The sequence below is a fragment of the Diabrotica undecimpunctata genome, chromosome 3, assembly GCF_040954645.1.
Source record: "Diabrotica undecimpunctata isolate CICGRU chromosome 3, icDiaUnde3, whole genome shotgun sequence".
NCBI classification, from domain to species: domain Eukaryota; kingdom Metazoa; phylum Arthropoda; class Insecta; order Coleoptera; family Chrysomelidae; genus Diabrotica; species Diabrotica undecimpunctata.
The window spans coordinates 42,270,478-42,293,703 of NC_092805.1; the positions used below are offsets into that span (position 1 = coordinate 42,270,478).

Sequence of the window (23,226 nt, forward strand, 5' to 3'; positions counted from 1 at the left end):
AAAGACCTATGGAGCAATTTTTTTAAGAGTATTGAAAGAAAACACGACCTCAGACATCTTATAGGTAAAAATTGGACGCAACTGACTTCTAGAAAGTCACTGTGGAGCAGTGGAGCAGTGGATGTGCAACAGTTATTAGAACGAAAGGTTTTTGTACAGCGGTACGCGATCATTAACGTCCACGTGATGATCGATGAAACAGAAGACGAAAAGCAGAAGAATTTACGGCTGCGGAAAAAAAGAAAAATTGAAAAAAAGACGAATTAACAGTTAACATGACAGCTGGCTCACCTTTCCGCATAGCCCACCCGGCAGTCCATTAAAGGATTTCGCCTAGCCCACCTGGCGGTACATCAAAGGATGCCGCCAATAAAAAAGTTCCCAAGGTCCCAGACAATTTTTCCATGACCAAGTGACCCAACCTCTGCTGTGAATGTGTAGTGAGTAGTGCTTCTTTAAAAAAGGCATACGCAAGCCTTTCTAAAAACAAGTCGAAAAGCTAATTATATCTAGTCAACGTTTTAAACCAAAGAAAACAACTAAACGTTCAAAACGAAAAAAAAAAAACAAAGAGAAAAAGTATAGAAATGTATCTCTAATACGAGTTATCAAAAATATTGGTACTATACTTAAAAAACGCACTTAAGATCTGCCCACATCGGACATAAATCATAAAATAAAATAAATACAATAATCATAAACTTGTTTTGGCATCATACCTACTGTCCTGATTAATTGTATTCGGCAACCCCTTGGCTAGACCCTGATCAGATAGTCGGTCAGTCGGTACTTTTTTTGTACATTTCCTGCGTTTGATTTTTGTCGAGAATGTCCCTGGACTTTAGGACGTTTCTTTTGGCTTGGTGGAAGAAGTATATTATGCTTTTCTCAGGCATCTTCCTTAGTCGTATATACTGAAGCCTTTCTCTGATGGTTGCATTTGTTCTCTTGTCTTCCCATGTTGACCTGTCGATTAGTCTGTAATACGATGTTTCTGTTCTTTCTAGTTTATTCCAGTTGGTCTCTGCTGTGGAATTCCATACTGGAAGTGCATACAGTATCACCGATCCAACGTAGGCTTGGTATATTTGGATTTTCTTGGCCTTCTATAGTTGGCTGGACCTAAAAAGATATGGTTGATAAGTCTTTTTGCGACATTAGCTTTTGCCTCGATTTGCTGTAAATTCTTCGTGAAGTTTGGTTTTCTGTTGAGGTGTACTCCTAGGTATTTGATTGATGCTTTTGATTGGATGATGTTTCCCCTTATCATCATTTCGAATACTGGTGGATTTTTTTTTCTGTTTATTTTATTTTGCTGGTTATTCTTTATTTTTCATTTATCTATGAAATCTGCAATTCTTCCTAAGTAATTTTCTTGTATCTGAACATTTTTTCTATCATATTTTCCTGTTCCGGATATGACCGTGTCATCTGTGTACAGAGCTGTACTTGTTCTTGAATCTGTTTATAAATCTGAACCAAATATGGTTTATACAATGGGTTATAAAATACTGCCCTAAGGCATTCCTTCTTGGATTTCTTGTATCCTGGACATATTTTGGTCAGCTGAAACTTGAAATGTTGTCTTAATTAAGTATGTATCACATATATTAACTAAATATTGTGTCACTTTATCGCTGTCCATCTTGTAGTTAAGAGCTTTCTTCTAGACCGAGTGGTATGCTTTTTCGATGTCTAAGATGGACATTACTGTTTTCTGTTGCATCGGATCTTCATATTGCTTATGACTCTTGCAAGCTGGAGTTCGCAGTACCACTTTTGAATCTGAACTGGTCTTCTTGGACGATTCTTCTTCTTTCTGCATGTTGCATTATTCTTCTATAAATGATTTTCTCCAGAATTGTTTTAGGGTTTCCAGGATGGATATTGGTCTGCAGCTTTCTGTTGTTCTTCCGTCATTCTTTGGTTTTAGTAGAAGCATAATTTTAGTATGTTTCCAGTTGGACAGAAAATGCGCTTTTTTTCAGGCAAAATCTAAAAATGTAGTAAAGTTGCACTTTCATTTATTTCAGTAGTTCTTTGACTGCTATGTTGTGAATACCTTATACTTCAGGGCTCTGTTGACTTTTAGTCTTCTAATAATTTTATCAACTTCCCCCATATTTAGGTAGTCTTATTCCTCTTCTAAAAATTCGTTTGCTCTTTATATCTCCTCGTATTCGTTGTTAACCTGTTTTGTAGTTTGAGCAGCCGACATATTTTGATTTTGCCTATGCAAAAGCAATGGGATCCAAAAGGATTGCTATAGCATCCACCTTTTCTTGTATTTCGAGGGGTGTTCATTCGTCGTCTATTATTTGAGGTATCTTCTGCTTTCCTTTGTTTTTGCCCTTTTTTCTTGTTCTTATTTTTTCTGACAATTCATCTCCGTAATCCTTGGATTGCTGCCTTCTTGTGCTTTGGTATGACCTTTTAGTCCTGTTTTATTCCTTTCTTATTTCTTTTAACTTGTTCGGAATGATCAGTCCATTATTTCTCGTCATTTGTCTTGGGATGTTGTATTTTATGGCTCGTTTTACCGGTTTTACTGTAGGGAGATCGATTCTTAAAGTCATGATTCCTATCACTGGTCTGTGGTCAAAGCTGTATTCGTAATGTTTTTTTACATCTTCCATAATAACGTCTTTGGCGATAAAGTCCAACATAGAGTCGTTATGTCTTGGATTTATGCTGATACTTCTTAGTTTGTTTGGATAGAGAATCATCTTGTTTCTGTCTTCACAGTATCTTACTAGTTAGTTTCCTAGTTTTGTTATGTCGAAACATCCCCAAGCTGTGTGATTTGCGTTAAAGTCTTTGCGGTGTTCATTATTGCTTTTATTTCTTTCAGAGCTAGATTTTCAATTTCTTTTTTATAAACTGAAAAAATATTAGTGTTGCCTATTTTGATACATACGTTTTCAAAATTTTCTGTGTTAATTACGAACTGAGTCCATTCGATGTTATTTTTGATATATATTCCGCCATTCCTTTATACTTTAGAGTGTATCTTCTTTCATATCCGTCAAAGTTCATGATCTTTGGCAGCTGAGTGTTCGTCATGTATAATGTTCCTCTCAGAGTGGCTATGTTAATTTGCAGAATCTTCAGTCGTTTAATTGAGATTTCTGGATTCTTCGCACTTTAAAAAAATCATTGCTTCTGTGCCAAAGGATTTAGCCTTGAGTAGTTCTTCTTTCTTTCTTTGTAGACAATGTTGCATCATTTTTCTGTGTAGACAATCTTGTTAATTTCTGCCTGCGCATTTTTTATGTTTCCCAGTAGCGCACCTACAATTTTACTGTAGGTTGGGTTTTGGTTGGGTACCGAATTTTTTTTATGATGCTACCTTCATTTTGAGTCCTTTAAATTTGTGAGTAACAGTGTCGGAATAGGGTCCTTGGGGGGCGTTTAATTGGGGGGCCTTGGGGCCCCCAAACCCCTCCCCCCTGGGTGCGCCACTGATGTTTCCTAATCAGGTTGGTTGGCTGTTGTTGTATTGTAGAAGATATTCGATGTGTTTCTTGCACATTGCATTGGCTCAGATCCTGGTGTCTGTGTATTCTTTATACTAACGAGCCAAATTAATGTTATTATAAACATTTTGATAGGTGATGAAAAGTCGTCGTATTTTTTTGTTTATGATACAAAACTGCTTATTCGCAAAAGCCATAATATATATATATACACACTAAGTAAGTTCAAAAAAATAAATCTTTTGGTCACGAGGATATCGGTCAAAGGAGAAATAATAAAAGGAAATCACAGTTTCATTCCTATATTTGAAGACGTTTCGCTTATTTAATTTACAAGCTTCATCAGTTCAATCTAAAAGAATACAAAGGTGGTAGGTAAGAATATAAAAAAACATAGAAAATAACTGACGAATGGTGAATGAAGAAAGTTAAGGTGTAAAACAAGCACACCATTCTCTTAGTGTATCCGTGGTCACAATATTAAAGTTGTAATATTAGCTTAAATGTTCATATCTAGTCAAATTCATGTATAACAATAAGAAAAAGATTACTTTAAAGGTGAAAAAAATGGATAAAAACTACTACGAAGCACTAGAAAAACCCGTCACATTGTACGTAAAAAAACATATTAACAGTAAAGTGTAGAAATAAAAACAAAAGATTTAAAAAAAAAACACACTGGCACAGAGCTGTTATTCTAACAAAGTTAACGTTTAAAAAACATCTTATACTTCAACGAATGTCCAAGGACTTGGAACCAAACAAGAAGAAGTATTCAAAGAATTTGCGGAAAAAAAAATAGATAATATGTATTCTAACCAAGACCAAGAAAAAGGGAAAAAATGAAGAGATAGGAGAATATATACATATCTACAGTGGAGTGAGTAAAGATAACAGAGCTAAGATAAGAGTCTCTATTGTCATTCGAAAAAATCTTAAAAACAATATTAAATCGTGGACTTAAGTAAACGAACAACTGGTTATACTGGAAATTTAAAAGAATGGGCACAACATGGTAATTGTCTCAGTGTATGCCCCAAATAAAGATGCAGATCCAGAAAGTACAGACGGTTTCTACAAGATGAATGAAATAACCTCTGAAGTTAAAGAAAAGTGTGAAATCTTTATACTAGGATAAATGGATTTTTTCAACATAGAGACATCCACAAATTTACATTGATACAACCTACTCGACTATGTAATCCAACCTCAAACTTCCCAGCTGAAAACAACTGACGTAAGGGTATACCGTGGATCAGAATGTATATCCGACCATCGTTTACTTATGTCCAACGTGATAGTTAACTATCGTAAAAACAATAACACTCAGGTACATAATATAGAAAAGGGACAAGAACTAGCATCCCCTAAATATAACCTAGAAAGCTTAAAAGAAGAGTCAACGAAATTTCTTTACAAATTACAACTGGCCACAAAATTACAAAATGTGGATCCAGAAAATATATCAGCGGAAGATTTATACCAGCAGCTGAAAAAATGCATTCATGAGGCTGCAAGTGAAGCTTTGGGGTATAAAGACAACCATGAAACAGAAAATCAAGAATGGTGGCCGGAGAATGTGCAAACGTTAGTAAAAAAGAAGAAAACTGCTTATCAGGAAAGGATGTCAACGAGAAAGGAGAAACATTACAAGATATATAAAAAATTAAATCGAGATGTATAAAGAGAGGTAGTGAAAAATAAAACTAAGATGTGGAATCAAAGATGTGCAGAGGTGGATAGGTATATGGGTGGAACAAGAGTTTGGCAAGCGTGTAAGGTAATAAAGTCTCTCCGGAGGAAAGGAAAGAAAAAATCTAACTTGCAGTTAGTATATCTGAAACATTGGAAACACCATTATGAGATCTTACTGGCAGAGGATAGATGTAGATTCTAAGAAATCTAAATGAAAGAAATACCCAAACATACACAAATAATTGAGATAACAACCGGAGAGTTAAGCGATGCCCTCAAAAGATCAAAAAACGGTAAACCAGCAGGACCTGGAGACATCCCAATTGAGTTAGTAAAGTATGGACCAAAAATATTACATAAGATGTTGGTTCAACTATTTAACAAATCCTTAAAGGTCAAAATATCCCTGATGAATAGAATGTTGGATACATTAGCTCAATATTGAAGAAAGAGGATAAACGCAAATGCTCTAATTATAGGGGAATAACTATTATCAGCTCAGTGAGGAGGTTGTACAGTCGAATAATAAAAGAAAGAATAGAATCATAATACGAAGACATAGAAGAACAAAATGGATTTCGTGCAGGAAGATTGTGCACTGATGGTATATTTGTTCTTCGGCAGGTAGTCGAAAAACCGAAGGCAAGAAATCTATCTACCCACCTATTGTTTGTAGATTTAGAGAAGGCATACGATACGGTACCTTTGAAAAAACTATTTCAAACATTGACAAAAGTAAGTCTCAGTAGAGAGTATGTGAATGCTATTGCAAATATATACAAAAATGGAAGAAGTGTCTTTATATCTTAAAAGGAAACTTTATATCTGAATTATTTCCAATAACAAAGGGGCTTAAACAAGGATGTTGTCTATCTTCGACCTTATTTAAAATACATAATCAATAATCGCTAGAGCAGTGGAGGAACCAAGTATCCGGAAGGGGAATAGACATAGGCGGTGGTAAATGTCTAACAACTTTATTTTTCACAAATGATCAGGTAGTCGTAGCGAATGATGAGAAAGACATGGACTGCCTGTTTAGAAAATTAAACAAATAATATGAAAAATGGGGCCTTAATATGAATATGTCAAAGATAGAGTATCTTAAAATAGGAGATGATGAAGAAGATCCATTGTTAGAAATTAGAAACATAAAAACATGCAATAAATATAAATATCTCGGATCTATAATATCTAAAAAAGGCACTACCAACAGTGACATCGAAAAAGCAGGAAAAAAGCGGTAAACATTCGAAACTGTCTACTATGGGTCTAAAGATATTAGACAAGCAACGAAATTGACAATCTATCGAACCTTGGTAGAGCCTATTGTGCCTTATGGGGCAGAAGTTTGGCACGAAAAAAGATAGAAATAGAATAGAAGTAGTAGAAATGGATTTTCTAAGGAGAGCGTGTGATGTATCCAAAAAAGATCATATCAGGAATGAAGATATTAGAAGGAGGACAAATACTGTATATTCCAGTGTAGACAGAATTAAAACGAGACAACTAGTGTGCTATGGTCAAGTAAGGCGAATGAATGAAGATAGGTGGCCAAAGAAAGCTTTAAATTACATACCACAACATTGGAAACATAAAACTACGACGTAATTCGACGAAATATTAACAGGTTACCGGATGGCATATAAATATATTTAATACAGCAAGATTAAAAATTTAGACCGACTACGACTAAAAAAGTATTAATATATATTTGATATTTTATTTTCAACTACTTTTTTGTTCGGTATTCGTTCATTATTTCATTATTTCATGAATAACTGTTTAAATTATTTAAATAAATGCAGAATTTTAATTTGTGTCTTTATGTAGAAAGATTTATTGTAAATTATTGGTGACTTTATATTGAATAAATGATACGTTAATTTACAAACAACTCATTTATGGTAATAAAAGCATAAATCACATCGAAAATGTATAGGTTTTATGTTTCTGATTATAGACCTTTATATAAACTCGGTGATATCCCCAAGTACGCCATTAAGAAAACCGATACACCTACTTAACTCTAGTAAATATTTATTCAGGTAGCTCGGATATAATTAAACGAGTTAACTGGAATTTATTGTCACCAAGGGCTGTTTGTATATCTATATAGAGAAGCGTAGTTGGCTAATTGCCGATAATTTTATCATCAGAAATTGAAAATAATTACCTTACGAGTAAACATTAAATGGAAACTAAAAGTGAATTTATATCGAGATTTCAATAGGATATAAAATCAACAGCATTATGAGGAACTTATTTAATTTAGAGCTGTATAAATTATATTTGGTCTTTTTTGCAAAAAACCTTTTAGGTCGCTTTGAACAGCTTTTACTTGCTGATGGTAATTCAGCTGACTACTGATTTCATTTCCCAGTAATATAATTATTTCATTCATTGTCAAATATCGTCATCCAAACTGCTATTTATTAAGCAAACAATTCTCTGAATCGTCGACACGTTGTTGTTTTACGTTTCTGTGCGTTAAATCGGCATGCACTATCCACTGATGTCTTCATCTCACTTTTGATCTAAGTAACTTTAATTTTCTATAGGCAAAAATGATTCTCTTGATTTTTTTGATCTTGATCTTTTGTCTATCTCTTTTAGTTATTTTCCTGTGTTCGTTACTTTTACTTGTAAGTATGCAAATTTTGACACTTCTTTGAATTATACACAGCCTCTTCTTCTTTCGTTTTGATATATTTGCTAATATTTATGTTGTCTCCTCTTATTGAGTTTTTGTTTAGTTTATCGTTAGTCCCTATCTTATTGCTTCTTCTTTAAATTTCTGTAAAACTTTTTTTAGGTGTTTTTTTGTTCATCCCAGTATCACCACATTATCCACTTTTCATTGTTATCCCATTTTGCAATACTAGCTTAAACGGATCCCCTTATTTTAGTCGTTTTCCAAAGTCTTGTTCCTTTCCTTGCCGCTTCGTTATCATATTTCCTCAGTTGTTTTTCTTATATTAGTTTTTTGGAAATTTCGTCTAGTATTTTTTATTATTTGTTCTTTTTTATCCTCTACATTCACCATATTTTTATTTTCTTTTACCTTTTTCTTCTTTTGCTATTTTAATTATTTATTTCTGTATTCCCCCTTCTTTTGATGTCAGATCACGATAGATCAGTAGACCGCCAGTTGATGCGGTCTTTATAGTCCTTTAGCTTACTTTTCGTAGATTACTTCTATTTTTATTTTGTTTTTCAGTTTAATTTTATACCTGAAATTCTTGAGCTATGAATGCTTCCATGTTTTGTAATTTTGCATTGTAATTTTTCTTCCTTGTCTTCCGATTTTTAAAGTGATGTTTTTTTCCTTTATCTCCTTTATTTCTTAATTACTTTTTATTTGCTCTTTTATTATTTGATTTGTCATCTATAATTTCTTCATTTTTGCCTCACTTTGTGTGTATAAAGAGTGTTTATTTTACTTTTTCCAAAATATTCATTCTGGTCTCTTCTCTTGTGTTTCGTTTCTTCATCTGTATCTATTTCCCTTCCTGATTATTTTTATTTTTAGATAATACATTTAAATTACGATATCTTTTATTAGTTATTTAATCCTATAACAGGCAACTTTTTTGGAGAGACAAAATAAAAGTTAAATATGGTATTTTAGTTAAAATTAACTAAATAGGTATCCTAAAGGTCATTTTGAATTAGTTATATATGTCAATCTCTCAAAAAATAGTGGTAAACCATATTATGAGTGTTTGTTTGCAACAAAAAAATTGTTAAAATTCACTGGTATTACAGGTTTACCACCACAAATAATATATAATATATATCCGGAAGCAATGGTTTATTTTTAGAAACAGTTACTGATGGTATGGTATAAAGCATTCAATACACAAAGCCACTTCACATTTTGAACATTTGACGGAAGTTCTTTTCTACTTTCCCTCTTTGCTACACTGAGTGCAACGCCGTGAGGTAGTTTTATTCGCCAAATGTCCTATGTTGTCCGTTGCTGTCACTAACAGTGGACGACCCATTTTTTTCCTGGCAGAAAACTCTTCTATCAGTTCGTCGGCCAACTTGCTTCGAAATTGAAGGTGACTAAGGGGCTTTTTTCTCTCTTTCTTCATTCCCAATGCATAAATGATGTAAGAGTTGACGACACTTGTCTCAATCATATAATAAAAGAGCTTCATCCACCACCTACGGCTCTTTCAGCCTATGTTGTAGACCGCCATTCTTTAATAAAACCGATCCACCTCACCCATATTTTTGTTATAGTCAACTATAGACATCGGGCAAACAACATTACCTTTGATACGTTTTGTATTGGTTCGAAGAACGTGTCCTCTATCGCCACCATTGTGAAAGTTGCTACATACTGTAACAGGTTCACTACCTCTGTCTTTCCATTTCACGACAGATACGTCGCCACATATTGCAAAATCAGAGCTCATCGCAAACTTTTTATTTTCGAGAAGTTCGCCTTTCGGGAAGTGCTTTATGGTCCCGCATTCAAATAGACCTCTGTCTAATAGCTTTTACATTAGTGGAATTGTCGTAAAGAAATTATCAAAGTATAAACAGAAGCCTCTATTCTGCAGCGCCTCTGATAATTCAAACACAATCCTTTCCCCTAATGTATGGTCGGTATTTATCGCTGTTTTACCTTGGTAAACGTTAAACTTTAACAAATATCTTGTTTCAGCACATGACATTGCCCAAACTTTAAATCCTCTTCTGACAGGCTTCATTGGCATGTACTGCTTCAGTGTTGTTCGTCCCTTGAACGCTACCATGCTTTCATCAATCGCAACATTTCTGCTTGGAATAAAGCTTTTGCCATGGATTTCATTATGCCGTGTGATTAATGGGTGGATTAAGTACAGCCTATCATTGCCTGGATCACCACGTGGCAGCATTCCCTCATCGTCGTTCAAATGAATGATCCTTAAAATTCGCAAAAACCTTTTTACAGGGAAAATGTTGCAAATACGGGAGTTGTTGTAATTTGGGTCTCTTGACCAATATTTAGGGATAGCCGGCAAAGAGTTAAAACCAATCATTATCAACACCCCCAGAAAAGCCCTTAGCTCCGCCACTGTAATATTCAGAAGTCTCAATAGGCAACTCAATCAACTGCAGAGTCTCAATAGGCAACAGCAAATTCAAGAAGTCTATCGGTCTTTCCGAACGAACCTGCAATAATATAACAATTATTTGAAAATAAATTGAATAAAATAAATTTTTACCTGCACGGTTGAACCCATATCATCTACATACTGGAAATCTGTATACGCTTGGGGCAACGAAGGTACTTTTGACCAATTTACAAAGTCTTTTTGATCTTCGTGTGGCTGGTCAGCGCTCTCATCACTGTCCGATTCCAGAAGAGAACGTTGTAGTGGTCTAGAAATTTTTGGCTGATAGGTAACATCAGTCAGAGAGTCATCGAAATCATAAGGATCATCCGCCAATTCCTCTTCCAACGCTGACTGCCCGGCAGATTCCTGCGATGTCGATAGCTGATGTTGGTTGATCGGTGATACTATTCGTATACGATTTGGCGTATGAAAAGAAGAATGGACAGTTGGTGTTGAAGCTGGTGACGAAACAGATGAGCGCGTTTGCGTGGTTTCTGTTGACGAAGAGTCAACTCGCTCAAAATGATCTGCATCAGAGTCTCCACCAACATCGGAACTTTCCGCCTGCTCTTGTGTTACCTCCAATAACTCTAGTAGTAGTTCTTCCTTAGAGAAAGGCTTTGTTCTATAGCAATATTCTCGATAGTTCATCTATAAATAAATTTTTGCATATAATTCATATTGGCATGTAATTTAGCAAAAAACTGTTATAATTTGTCCATCAAAATTTAGCAAGCATGTGCCGCCATTAAGAAAATAAGTAAAATGACAAATATTTCCTTGGCGAAAAATAAGATAGGTTTAAAAATATACTTTTTACAAAGAAATATGTTTGAACAATCATTTTATGCAATATTGGCACGTAATGTAGCAAAAAGCTGTTATAATTTATCCATTAAAACTTTTCATAAATTATTCAAGCATGTGCCGCCACTGAAAAAATAAATAATTGTTAGTAAACGATAAACGAAAATCAGTTTATTTCAATAGGATATCGCGGTAATAATATTTTTTTTTTTTTTTTTTTTTTTTTTTTTATTTCAACTTTAACGTGCTCGGCTACTATGGCCACTTACACAGGTACTATAACATGAATTTTCATTACACAAACATTAAGTGTTACATTAAGAATATGTTACAATAATACGGAATAATAATAATATGTTATACAATGTCTAAATTAAAATCTAATTATATTTTTTGATATAAGTGTTCATCTCTAAGGAATTGTAGCACAGCTTTTATTTGGTCAGGGTTATTTAGGATATCTCGTACTTCACTTTTGAGTTTGTATTGTAATCTTCTGGCCAAATGTTGATGGCATTCAGTGAGAATATGTTTGATTGTCAAATATGATTGGCAGATTTGACAGGAGGGACGGATGCTAGAGGACATTAGGTAGCCGTGTGTGAGTTTTGAATGTCCTATCCGAAGTCGTCTTATCACAATGAGATCTCGTCTTGAGAGGGCTGAATAGTCAAATGTAGGCTGACTGGTTATTGACGGTTGTATTTCGTGCAAGATCGAACGGTTAGAGTTCCAATGCTGCTGCCAAAGGAGTCTGGTTCTTCTTTTAATATATGATTTTAGGTCCTTACAAATTTGAATTTTATCGGTGATTTCAGGTGATGCTGTAGCAAGTTTAGCATAGTGATCTGCAGTTTCATTGCCTTCTATACCAATATGTGATGGCAGCCAGATTATGGTAACTGTTATGTTTTGGGACAAGATAATTTGGTAAGAGTCTAGGATCTTTTGGACGATTGGATGATCAGTAAATATATTTTTGATAGAATAGATTGATGCTAAAGAATCTGTGCATATGGCAACCTGCTTATTAGGTGGAGATATATGGTTAAAAGCTTGCAATATACTAAATAATTCGCCAGTATGAACGCTGCTGATGGCTGGTATAAGTGATGACTTAATTAGTGAATGAGAGGTTGTAACAGAGCAGCCTACTCCTGTGTCATTTTTTGAGGCATCCGTGTATAATATTAGGTCGTATTTATTTGTATCTATAATGTCTTTAAATGCATTTATAATGATCTCTTTCGGATGTTTATTTTTATCGAAGTTGGTGAGCGAGGTGTTAAATTTGGGCGTGGACATGATCCAAGGAGGAGATGGAGGGAGATAAAGAGGAAGGGTATGTGTAAGAGAGATATCATTAAGTGTCTGTGCTAAAATTAGTGGAATAGGTTTTATTGGTGGTAAGAAATTGGTATTGTGTAAATTATACGTGGACATTACAAATAAGGGATGCACTGGATTAGAGGGGTTAGCTGATACCGATGCTGCATAAGAGAGTAGCAGTTGTTTTCGTCTTATACAAAGAGGAGGTTCGTTAGCTTCGCAATAAAGATTATCTACAGGACTAGATCGAAAAGCGCCAATACAAAGACGAAGGGCTGTGTTGTGAATTGAGTTTAGAAGGTTAATATATGTTTTGGAGGCGGATATATATATGTGACAACCATAATCTAGCTTGGAGCGTATTAGTGATCTGTATATTTTAAGAAGTGAGTTTTCGTCAGATCCCCAATAATGATGTGATAGAGTTTTTATTATGTTTAGTCTTATGCTCGTTTCTCTTTTTATTGCAAATATATGTTGCTTCCAAATTAGTCGTGAGTCAAACGTTAATCCGAGAATTTTGCATTGTTTAACAACAGGAAGAGGGACATTGTTAATCAAAATAAGTGGAGATGGAGAAGGGGGACGTCTACTAAAGTTTATAATTTTAGATTTTACATTGGATAAAGATAACCCCATGTCACTAGTTTTTTTTAAAAGTGTGTCAACAGCAGTTTGAATAAGCTTCGAGGTGGTAGAAGAGTTTTGTCCATGACAGTAAATTACTAGGTCATCAGCATACATGATATGTTTAATAGGGGAAATGAGGTGAGAGCATAAATCACTTATTGCTAGATTAAAAAGTGTAGGACTTAGTACCGATCCCTGAGGTACGCCATCAGTTTGAGTATAAGTAGAAGATAAAATACCGTTGACAGAGACTCTGAACGATCTAGAAGATAGAAAATTTCGTATGAAGTTAAATATATTACCATTAATATTAAGAAGGATAAGTTTGTTTAATATATATTGCCTACTTATAGTGTCAAAAGCACCTTCAATATCAAATATGGCAGCTACGACTTCTTGTCTTTTGTTTAAGGCCTCTGATATATGAGTTTGGAGGATTACAAGGTTGTCTTGGGTTGAACGGTTCTGACGAAATCCTGACTGTTCACTAGCAAATATCTTATGTTTTTCAATGAACCATAGGAGTCTTTTATTAATCATTTTTTCGAATATTTTGCACATCGTACAAGTTAGTGATATAGGTCTATAAGAGTTGGCCAAGGAACGTTCTAGGTTAGGCTTTTTAATAGGTATTACGATAGAGGTTTGCCATTGATTGGGAAATTGGTTAGATGACCAGATTAAATTATACATCTCAAGTATTTTGAGTAGGCTACAGTTTGAGAGCTTTTTGATTAATATGTAAGGAATGTCGTCAGGACCAGCGGCATTGTTTTTACAAGTTTGAATAACTGATACTAGTTCTTCAAAAAGAAAGGGAGAATTAAGATGTGTGATGTCCATTATTGTTTCGGGTGAGGAACAGGGTGGGGCGTTAGGTAATGGTTTTCGTAAGGAGGCATCTATTTTACTTTTGAATTTAGTGTCGAAGTGCGTTGCTAGGGTTTCACCGATTTCTTGATTGTCAGTGATTGCAGTGTTATTTACAGCAATACTAGAGATTTTGAGGTTGGTGTTGTTTCCTTGGATTTGCCTAATCTTTTTCCAGAGGTCCGCCGGATTGGTGTTTGAATTAATAGAGGATACATATTCTCTCCAAGATGATTTTTTACTTTGTTTTATAATAAATCGGGCTTTGGCTCTAGTTTTCTTTAGTTCAATAAGATTCTCCAGATTTTTGTTTTTACGGTAATTTTTAAGAGCTAATTTTTGTTGTTCTGTTGCAGTTTGGCAAGATGTATTCCACCAAGGTACTGCCTTTCTTTTATGGGAAATACTATTTTTGCCTATGTGCAAATTTGCAGCTTTAAGTATGGAATCTGTGATTAATAATAGATTATTGTTAATATTGTCGGATAGGGATAGAGAAGGTAAGGTGTTATCTGTTTGTGAAGTATAGTCTATCCAGTCGGCATTTTTTAGCCGCCAGAAGTTTCTGGTTATAGTTTGTTCATGTTTGGAGATATCAGATGATACAAATATTGGAAAGTGGTTGCTGTCATATAGATCATCGGAAGTTTTCCAAGTTAGTGAAGTATATGTTTTTGGGTCGCTAAAACTAAGATCTATCGCCGAAAATGTGCCAGAGGAAAAGTTCAGATGCGTATTAGAGCCTGTATTTAGTAGACAGGAGCCTGTGCAATTGATAACGTTTTCTATAGTTTTACCTTTGCCATTAGTATGGTTTGACCCCCACATAAAGTTATGAGCATTGAAGTCACCTACTAGAATATATGGAACGGGGAGCTGATATATAAGATTTAGAATTTCAATTTCTTTAAGGGGGTAGTTAGGAGGAATGTAAACACTGCATATCGTAAGTTTATTAGGACACCAAGTAGTTACGGCGATAGCCTCGAGTTCGGTGGTGATGAGAAGATGGGATGAATATATTTCACTTGAAATAAAAATAGATGTCCCACCACTGGCTCTGTCACAATTAGTTCTGATATAATGATATCCTTCGAACTTTTTTAGTGTGGGAAGCTTAGATATTTTTGAGTTCGTTTCTTGTAGACATATGATATCGGGTTGTTTTTCTGTCACTAGTTGTTGGATTCTTTCAATACGGGGAAAGAACCCATCGCAGTTCCATTGGATTAAATTGAAGGTGAATCTTGAGTTGAAGGGGTAAGGGGCAACTGAGATGGTTGTTCTGGCTGTTGGGAGATAAGGATTTTGGTTTCATCATCGGTTAGGAGTTCAGATGAGACGCTGATATTATCAGAGTCATCTGAGTTTAGCTGTCTTTTGATTTTCTTTTGAAGTCTCGTAAGTCGATTTTTAAGGGATCTTTCCTTAGTTTCTGAATGGAGAACTGTTATGTCTTGTAATAGTCCTTCAATATTTGACGTAAAAACAAAAGCTTCATTAAGTGGACTAGGATTACCATGTGTATTTTCTAGGAAAGCAATAAACTGAGTCTCGGTCAAAGTTAAACCAGATGGATTATTTTTATAAATGGCCGCTACGGATTGTAGTGAACTAGCTGTTAGATTATGTTCCTCTGATTTTGTAGTTTTTGCTTTTTTCTTGTGAGGTTTGGAGATAGTGTTTGTGTTTGTGGATAACGGAGGAAGCATTTGGTTAGACGCTGGTTCGGGTGTACTTGCTGAAGATAATAGAGAAGGAATATCAGAATTGCTGTCTGTTGATATAGCTCTTTTTTGTCCTTGTGTGGGTGGAATTGATGGGTGTATAGTTTCAGTATCTATTTCAGTGTGGGTTTCTGTGCAATTTAAAGTAGTTAGGTCTGATTGAACAGGAGTGTTTACGTCAGAAATTATATCAGTAATTTCAGATGTAGAGGGCTCTAGATGGGGTAGTTCAGTTTGAGAAAAAGTAGTTGGATTATTGGTACATGAGTCAGCGGTATGTCCGACCTCTTTACATAAAAAACAATGCAATTTATCCGTAGAAATAAATATTCTATAAGGTGTGTTTTCGTATGTAATAACGAAGTTTCTATCTATTGAAAAGTTCTCTTTATCGGGGATAATATACGTTACTCTTCGGAAGCTCATTATATGTGCATAACCTTCTCCGAGTGCACCACATTTCACAAATGACACAGGAGAGACCAGCTGTAATCCAATATCTTTAAGGGCTTTCTCAATTATGGAATGTGGAATTGAAGGAGATACGTTAGATATAAGAAGGCGTTTAGCTGGGGTGATAAGTCTTCTGATGGGAACTACTGTAGAGTTGATAGAGATATTTTGATGTGTTTTTAGAAGGTTATCGACAACTGTAGGCGAGGAAAGATAAATACAGATGCGGTTATTTGGAATACGTGATGCAAAGGTAATGTTTTTTGGGATAACAATGTCCCCTATAGCTTTAACATAGTCAAATAAAACAGTATTTGGAATAGCGTGCATTAAAATGGCTTGCTCCTTACGTGGGAAAGTAGGAGGTGGAGGTTTGGATAAAGTAGCAGCGACATATGATTTTGTGGGGAGGACTTGTGGAGTTGTGAGGTTTTGATTTGAGTTCATTTTTGTGAGTGTTCCTGGATACCAAAAACACTTCACTTAATTTTTAGTATTGCAACAGTCGTCCTATTAGGACACTGTGGATAAAATAATAGGAATATAACAGTTACCTGTATCTGCAGTTTTACTTCAGTTGAATATAATAATATTATAGTCCAATAATAATTGCTTTTTCCATAACACACAAAATAATTCGAATTATCACATCACAAGGTAATGTTTACTCGTTGGCTACATCAATGGGAATCTTGAATACTAATTAATTGTAATATAACTATTAAATACTGTTTAATATACACACAATTATTAAAAATTAATAGGAGAACTTTTAATTATCAAGTTTAACTTTGACAGTTATTTGACAGATGGTAATAATATTGAATTATAATTTTTTTGGTTTTATTAATTATATATTTATATAAATTAAAAGATTAGTTACTATCATGTATTATCAGTGTCAAAATATGCTTTTTTTATGAAATAATATTTACTTTTAAACTTAAATTTAATTTTCAGCCCTGATGCACGCGGTAGTGTTCGGTAACGTGACTGCAATCATTCAAAGAATGTACTCCCGTCGCTCTCTCTACCAGCAGAAATGGCGAGACCTTAAAGACTTTCTGACTCTGCATCAGATTCCAAAGGAATTGAAGCAGAGAATGCAAGACTATTTTCAGACGATGTGGTCACTCAATCACGGCATCGATATTCATGAGGTATGTGATTTATTTGTTATGCTTGGTTAGGAAAACGTATAATACAATTTAGTAATAACAGTAATAATATTTATTTCGAAAATTTCATATATATTCATATTATATACACAGATTAATACATACACTCAATAAATATGCGTCAAAACCAAGAAAAAAATTATAGAAATCCTGTTAAATATTTCAATTCATAAAATAAGGGATTCCCTTGCGGTAATCTGCAAGAGTAATTTAGGCATGGTTTTTTTTATATTAAATTAAGTTTGGCATTACATAATATCGAGGGGCAATTTCGTAAATAATCTCATATAAAAATATTTGGCCTCTTTTTCTCGCGCACTAAATTTGTGCATCATTTAAATGTACTTAATCACCCTAACAAATATATTTGCTTGTTCTATAGATTATTTATAACAGCTTGAGCAACAGAAACGCACAATATTTAATAATGGTATGTGCTACTGTATTATCTTCTTTAAAATCAGAATCTGGATTTCTCTCTGTATCGTTAGATTAAACTTTATACCTTTCATTAATTATTGAACACACTGTTTTACACCCGGCCACTCTTTGCTGTGGCTTGGTTATTATACATATTATAACATTATATATTATGTTCAGTGAATGGCTAACGATAGACCTCTGGGATCACATGTCTTACCGGAAGGTATGTGGTAATAAAACCTGGATGAATAGTTAAACATTACGTCTGTTAGCAAGTCCGATTCCCACCTCCACGTGGTACTTCCTGGGTAACGCTAACGGGAAAGGGCAAAAGGCGAGCTTCCGGCGCCTTAAAACTGGAACACTCCGGATAAGGGAGAAAACCCCGACAGAAAACATGAGGAAGGCAATGGGAAACCACCTCATTAATTTTCCCAAGAAAGTTATGATGGTAAATGGAACTAAATCGATGGCCCCCAGTGCCCGGCAGAACTTAAATGTTCAGGGGGTGCTAAGAATCCCCGGGAGGAACAAAAACAAATACAAAACTAAAACAAACAATGACGTCAAAGTAGCGACCTGGAACATCAGAAGCCTTTATGAGGCTGGAAAGCTAGCAAACGTGTGCCAAGAAATGAACAGATTGAATATAGATATTTTAGGTCTGAGTGAAGTTAGATGGCCTAACTCAGGAACAACAAAAATTATGAACAAAACACTCTATTATTCAGGCAACAATGATCCAAAACATTTCAATGGAGTAGGTGTAATAATAAACGATGAATTGAGTAACGCAGTTTCAAACTTTATACCACTCTCTGACAGAGCAATGCTGTTGCAAATAAGGAGTTCTCCTTTTAATGTGAATATTATTCAGGTCTATGCACCAACCGCAGATAAGTCAGATGACATACTAGAAGAATGGTATGAAGATCTACAAAAGCTCATGAAATTGACAAAGAAAGAAGATATTAACATCGTCCTAGGAGATTTTAATGCTAAAATAGGAAGAGGGAAATTCCAAAACATCGTAGGAGAATACGGACTAGGAGAACGAAATGAAAGAGGAGAGAGACTATTAGAGTTTTGCCAGCAACACAATATGATAGCAACAAACACTTGGTTTAAGTTACCTCAACGCAGGTTATACACCTGGACTTCCCCGCTACACACAAAAGAAAGAATAATAAGAAATCAAATAGATTATGTTTTAATCAACCAACGATTTCATAACTCCATTACAAGTACAAAAACATATCCTAGTGCTGATGCAAATTCCGACCACAACCCTGTAGTAGCAAATATTCGCACAAGAATTAAAGTAATAAAAAATGCAAAGCCGAAGAACAAACCTAATATGGAACCACTAAAAGATGTACAGATTAAAGATAAAACCACTGTAAAACTAAATGAAAAACTCTCAGAAATAGACCGAACCCAAATAAATATCCAAAATATAAATACAACTTGGCAACAAATAAAATCCATCCTCGTCAATTCTGCAAGGGAAGAAATTCCAAATACACGATTAATGGCAAAAAAAGACTGGATGACACCAGCTATTCTAAAGATGATAGACGAAAGGAGGAAATACAAAAATAAGAACACAAGCGATTACAAACGATTAAATACAGAAATAAGAAGGAAAATAAAAGAATCAAAAGAGAAATGGCTCGAAGAAAAATGTAAAGAAATAGAAGAATTAGAACATAGACATGATTACTTTAATATGTACAAGAAGGTGAAAGAATTTTCATTCATCCACAAAAAACAACATTGCCCACTGGTAAATAACAACGGAGAGTTAATTCATAACACCAAAGATAAAATAGAAGAATGGGAAAAATTTATACAACAGCTGTTCCGAGATGAAAGAATAGACATTACAATAAATAATGTCACTGAAAGCCCACCAATTCTAAAAGTCGAAGTGGAATATGCCATTAAACAATTAAAGACCAATAAAAGCCCTGGACCTGATGAAGTTTATCCTGAAATACTTAAATTGATCGAAAGTAATAACATTGATTTGTTAGTAATTTTGTTTAATACAATCTACGATACTGGGGAAATACCAGAGGAATGGTTAGAATCTATTTTTATTCCCATTCCAAAACAAGCTAACTCCAGGCGATGCGCAGATTTTAGATTAATAAGTCTTATGAGCCAAATGCTTAAAATTCTATTAAAAATACTTCACAATAGGGTATACAAAAGGTGTGAAAAAGAAGTTGGATACGATCAATTTGGATTCAGAGCCGGAATGGGGACCAGAGAGGCCTTGTTTTCATTACAAGTACTGCTGCAGAAGTGTTACGACCAACAAAAGGATGTCTTTCTATGTTTTGTAGACTTTGAAAACGCATTTGATCGCGTAAACCATAATAAAATGTTAAATTCCTTGCAGAGCATCAACTTGGATAGCAAAGATCTCCGATTAATTAAGAACTTATATTGGAGGCAGAGTGCCAAGATTAGGATCGACGATCATACATCTAGAAATATTAGTATAAATAAAGGAGTAAGGCAAGGATGCATACTATCCCCTATGCTGTTCAATCTTTACTCGGAACTACTATTCAAGCAAGCCTTGGAAAACCTTTCCACAGGAATAAAAATTAATGGAGAACCAATATCTAGCATAAGATATGCAGATGACACTGTCCTACTGGCTGATACAGACACAAACTTACAGAGGGTTATAGACCACCTTAAGGATGTTTGTCGAGAGTTTGGAATGAAGATCAACGAAAAAAAAACAAAAGTAATGGTGATCCAAAGAAAACAGAATATCCCCTTACCTATAAAAATAAATGGGAATATTTTAGAACAGGTAAACCAATACAATACAAAATACAATACAAAAACCAATACCTTGGCTGTTGGATTAATTGCAAGCTGGACCCAGAACAAGAAATTAAAGCGAGAATTGCTCAAGCTAGGGATAGTTTCTTTAAGATGCGCGTTCTATTCTGCGATACACATATAAATATTAAATTGAGATTAAAACTTGTAAAATGTTTTATCTGGTCTGTTCTTCTCTACGGAGTCGAAACATGGACTTTAAAAATAAAGAGCCTGAATAGAATCGAGGCATTTGAAATGTGGGTGTACCGTAGAATTTTAAAAATTCCTTGGACAGCACGAAAAACAAATGAAGAAGTACTAGCGAGACTCAATTTAGAAAAAGAACTATTGAGAACAGTCAAAAGAAGAAAAACCAGTTATTTAGGGCATTTGTTGCGCAACGAGAAATACTACATCCCTCAGTTGATAATAAAAGGCAAAATAGAAGGAAAGCGAGGAATTGGAAGAAAAAAATTGTCCTGGTTACGTAATATCAGAAACTGGACAGGACTTGGATTTGAGGAACTCTTAAGAACAGCTGAAGATAGACAAACGTTTGCCACCATAACCGCTAACCTCCATTGATGGAGACGGCACTTGAAGAAGAAGAATATTATGTTCAAAATATTTCTCAGAGTTAAGTATTGCATTAATACAATTTATAACAATTTAAAAATTAATTAAATGAAATCAAGATAGATATAAAAATAAACTAAGTAAAACCCACCTGTTTTTTTTATATATTCTAATATTTTATAGAATTTTATGACAATAAACTTAACCTAAAAACTACCACTGAAAATAAATTGAACAATGTACTAAATACACAAAACTTAATTTAAATTTGCGTTCTGTTATTAATAATATATAAAATAAGAAACGGCAGAATGATAATGAAAGCAAAATAGTATGTATACTCAGTTCACTAACCCCAGTTAAACTCTTGTAAATTTAGCAATTATTTTGTTGTAAAGTTAGTTACATTTTGACAGACTAGAAGTGCCTGTAAACTAACAATTATTCATTACTTACACATGCAAAATAAATTATCGTGGAACTGTAAATCAAAGGTTTAATGTTTATATTTTTGAAATTGTATAATCGTCTATAGATTTGTACCTATATACAAATAAAAATATTACTATTTACAAAATAGCTTTTGGGCCATCACCATTTGTTTGGAGTATAGTAAAATTAATTACTGCCAATCAAAATTTGTTTATTTACACCATCTTCTTCTTCTTAGAGTGCCGTCTCCCTACGGAAGTTGGCAATCATAATGGCTATTTTTATTTTTGAACTTGCTGCTCTAAACAAATCAATCAATCTGCAGTGATACCTATCACGTAGATTCTTCAATCATGAGTTCTGCCTTCGGTCAACAGATCTTCTTCCTTAAATCTTTCCTTGTATTATAAGTCTCAAAATTTCATATTTTGGTCCCCTCATCACGTGGCTTAGGTTTTCTAGTTTTGTGGTTTGTATAGTGCTGATTAGTTTTGTTTCTTTACCAACCCTCTCCAGTACTTCTTTATTTGTAATTTTATCAGTCCATGATATTTTTAATACTCTGCGGTATAACCAGAGTTCGAAAGCCTCGATTGTTTTTAAATTACATTTTTGTAATGTCCAAGTCTCAGTTCTATATAATAATATTGAAAATATATAACAGGTACAAGAACTTCGGAGTCATGGAAAGTACTGAGAGGATTGAAACAAAACTCAAACGAAAAAATTAAATTGGGAAATATACAAGACAAAGAATGGAAGGACTACTACAAAAAACTATTAACAGAACAAAGACCACAATTCATTGGAAAAGAAAACAAGCGAAGACGAAGCAGATTCCCACAACAAGAAATAGAAATAACAGATAGGGAAATGAGAACGACCATAAAAGCAATCAAAAATAAGAAAGCACCGGGACCTGGAAGTATCTCACCTGAGCTTATAAAATACGGATCAAAAAAATTACACCGGATGATACAATGGATATTTCAGAAAGCCATAAATGGAAAACAGCTCCCAAAGGAATGGACGGCGGCATATATGACATCTATATTTAAGAAAGAAGATAGAAAACGATGCGAAAACTACAGAGGAATAAGCGTAATATCATCAATAGGAAGATTATATGGGAAGATACTGCAAGAAAAGATAGAGCAAGCGATAAAAGGCAAAATCGGGGAGGATCAGACAGGCTTCACGGTAGAAAGATCATCCATAGACCACATATACACACTGTAACAACTGTTGGAAAAGAAAAAAGCAAAAAATAGAGATATACACTTGGCATTTGTGGACCTGAGAAAGGCGTATGACTCTGTACCAAGGTCAGAACTATGGGAGGCAATGTACAAATTAGAAATACAGACGGAACTCATAGAAGCTACAAAAGCTCTGTATAAAGAAAATAAAGTGTCCATTAAAATGGGAACAAGAATCATAGGAGACTTCACCACAACAAAAGGGCTCCTGCAGGGTTGTTCCACATCTCCAACCCTATTCAAAATATACTTAGAGAAATCCTTGACTACATGGAAAAGAAAACGCGAAGGCATGGGAGTATCGGTACGGAACGAATACCTATATACGTTAAGCTTTGCAGACGATCAAGTAGTGATTGCACAAGACCAAGACGACCTCAGCTACATGATGAAGAAACTACAAGAAGAAT

At 34.5% G+C, this 23,226-nt stretch overlaps 1 protein-coding gene across 4 annotated transcripts in view; it reads left to right on the top strand.

Annotated features, from left to right (window-relative positions):
* The window catches only part of Elk (Eag-like K[+] channel), a 1,090,653-nt gene that overhangs the window by 904,523 nt on the left and 162,904 nt on the right, over positions 1 to 23,226 (top strand). For all 4 annotated transcript variants that reach the window (XM_072525784.1, XM_072525786.1, XM_072525788.1 and 1 more), the window contains one exon: positions 17,062 to 17,261. In XM_072525784.1, the coding sequence (XP_072381885.1) occupies positions 17,062 to 17,261 (200 nt within the window). The remainder of the gene's footprint in view (positions 1 to 17,061; positions 17,262 to 23,226) is intronic.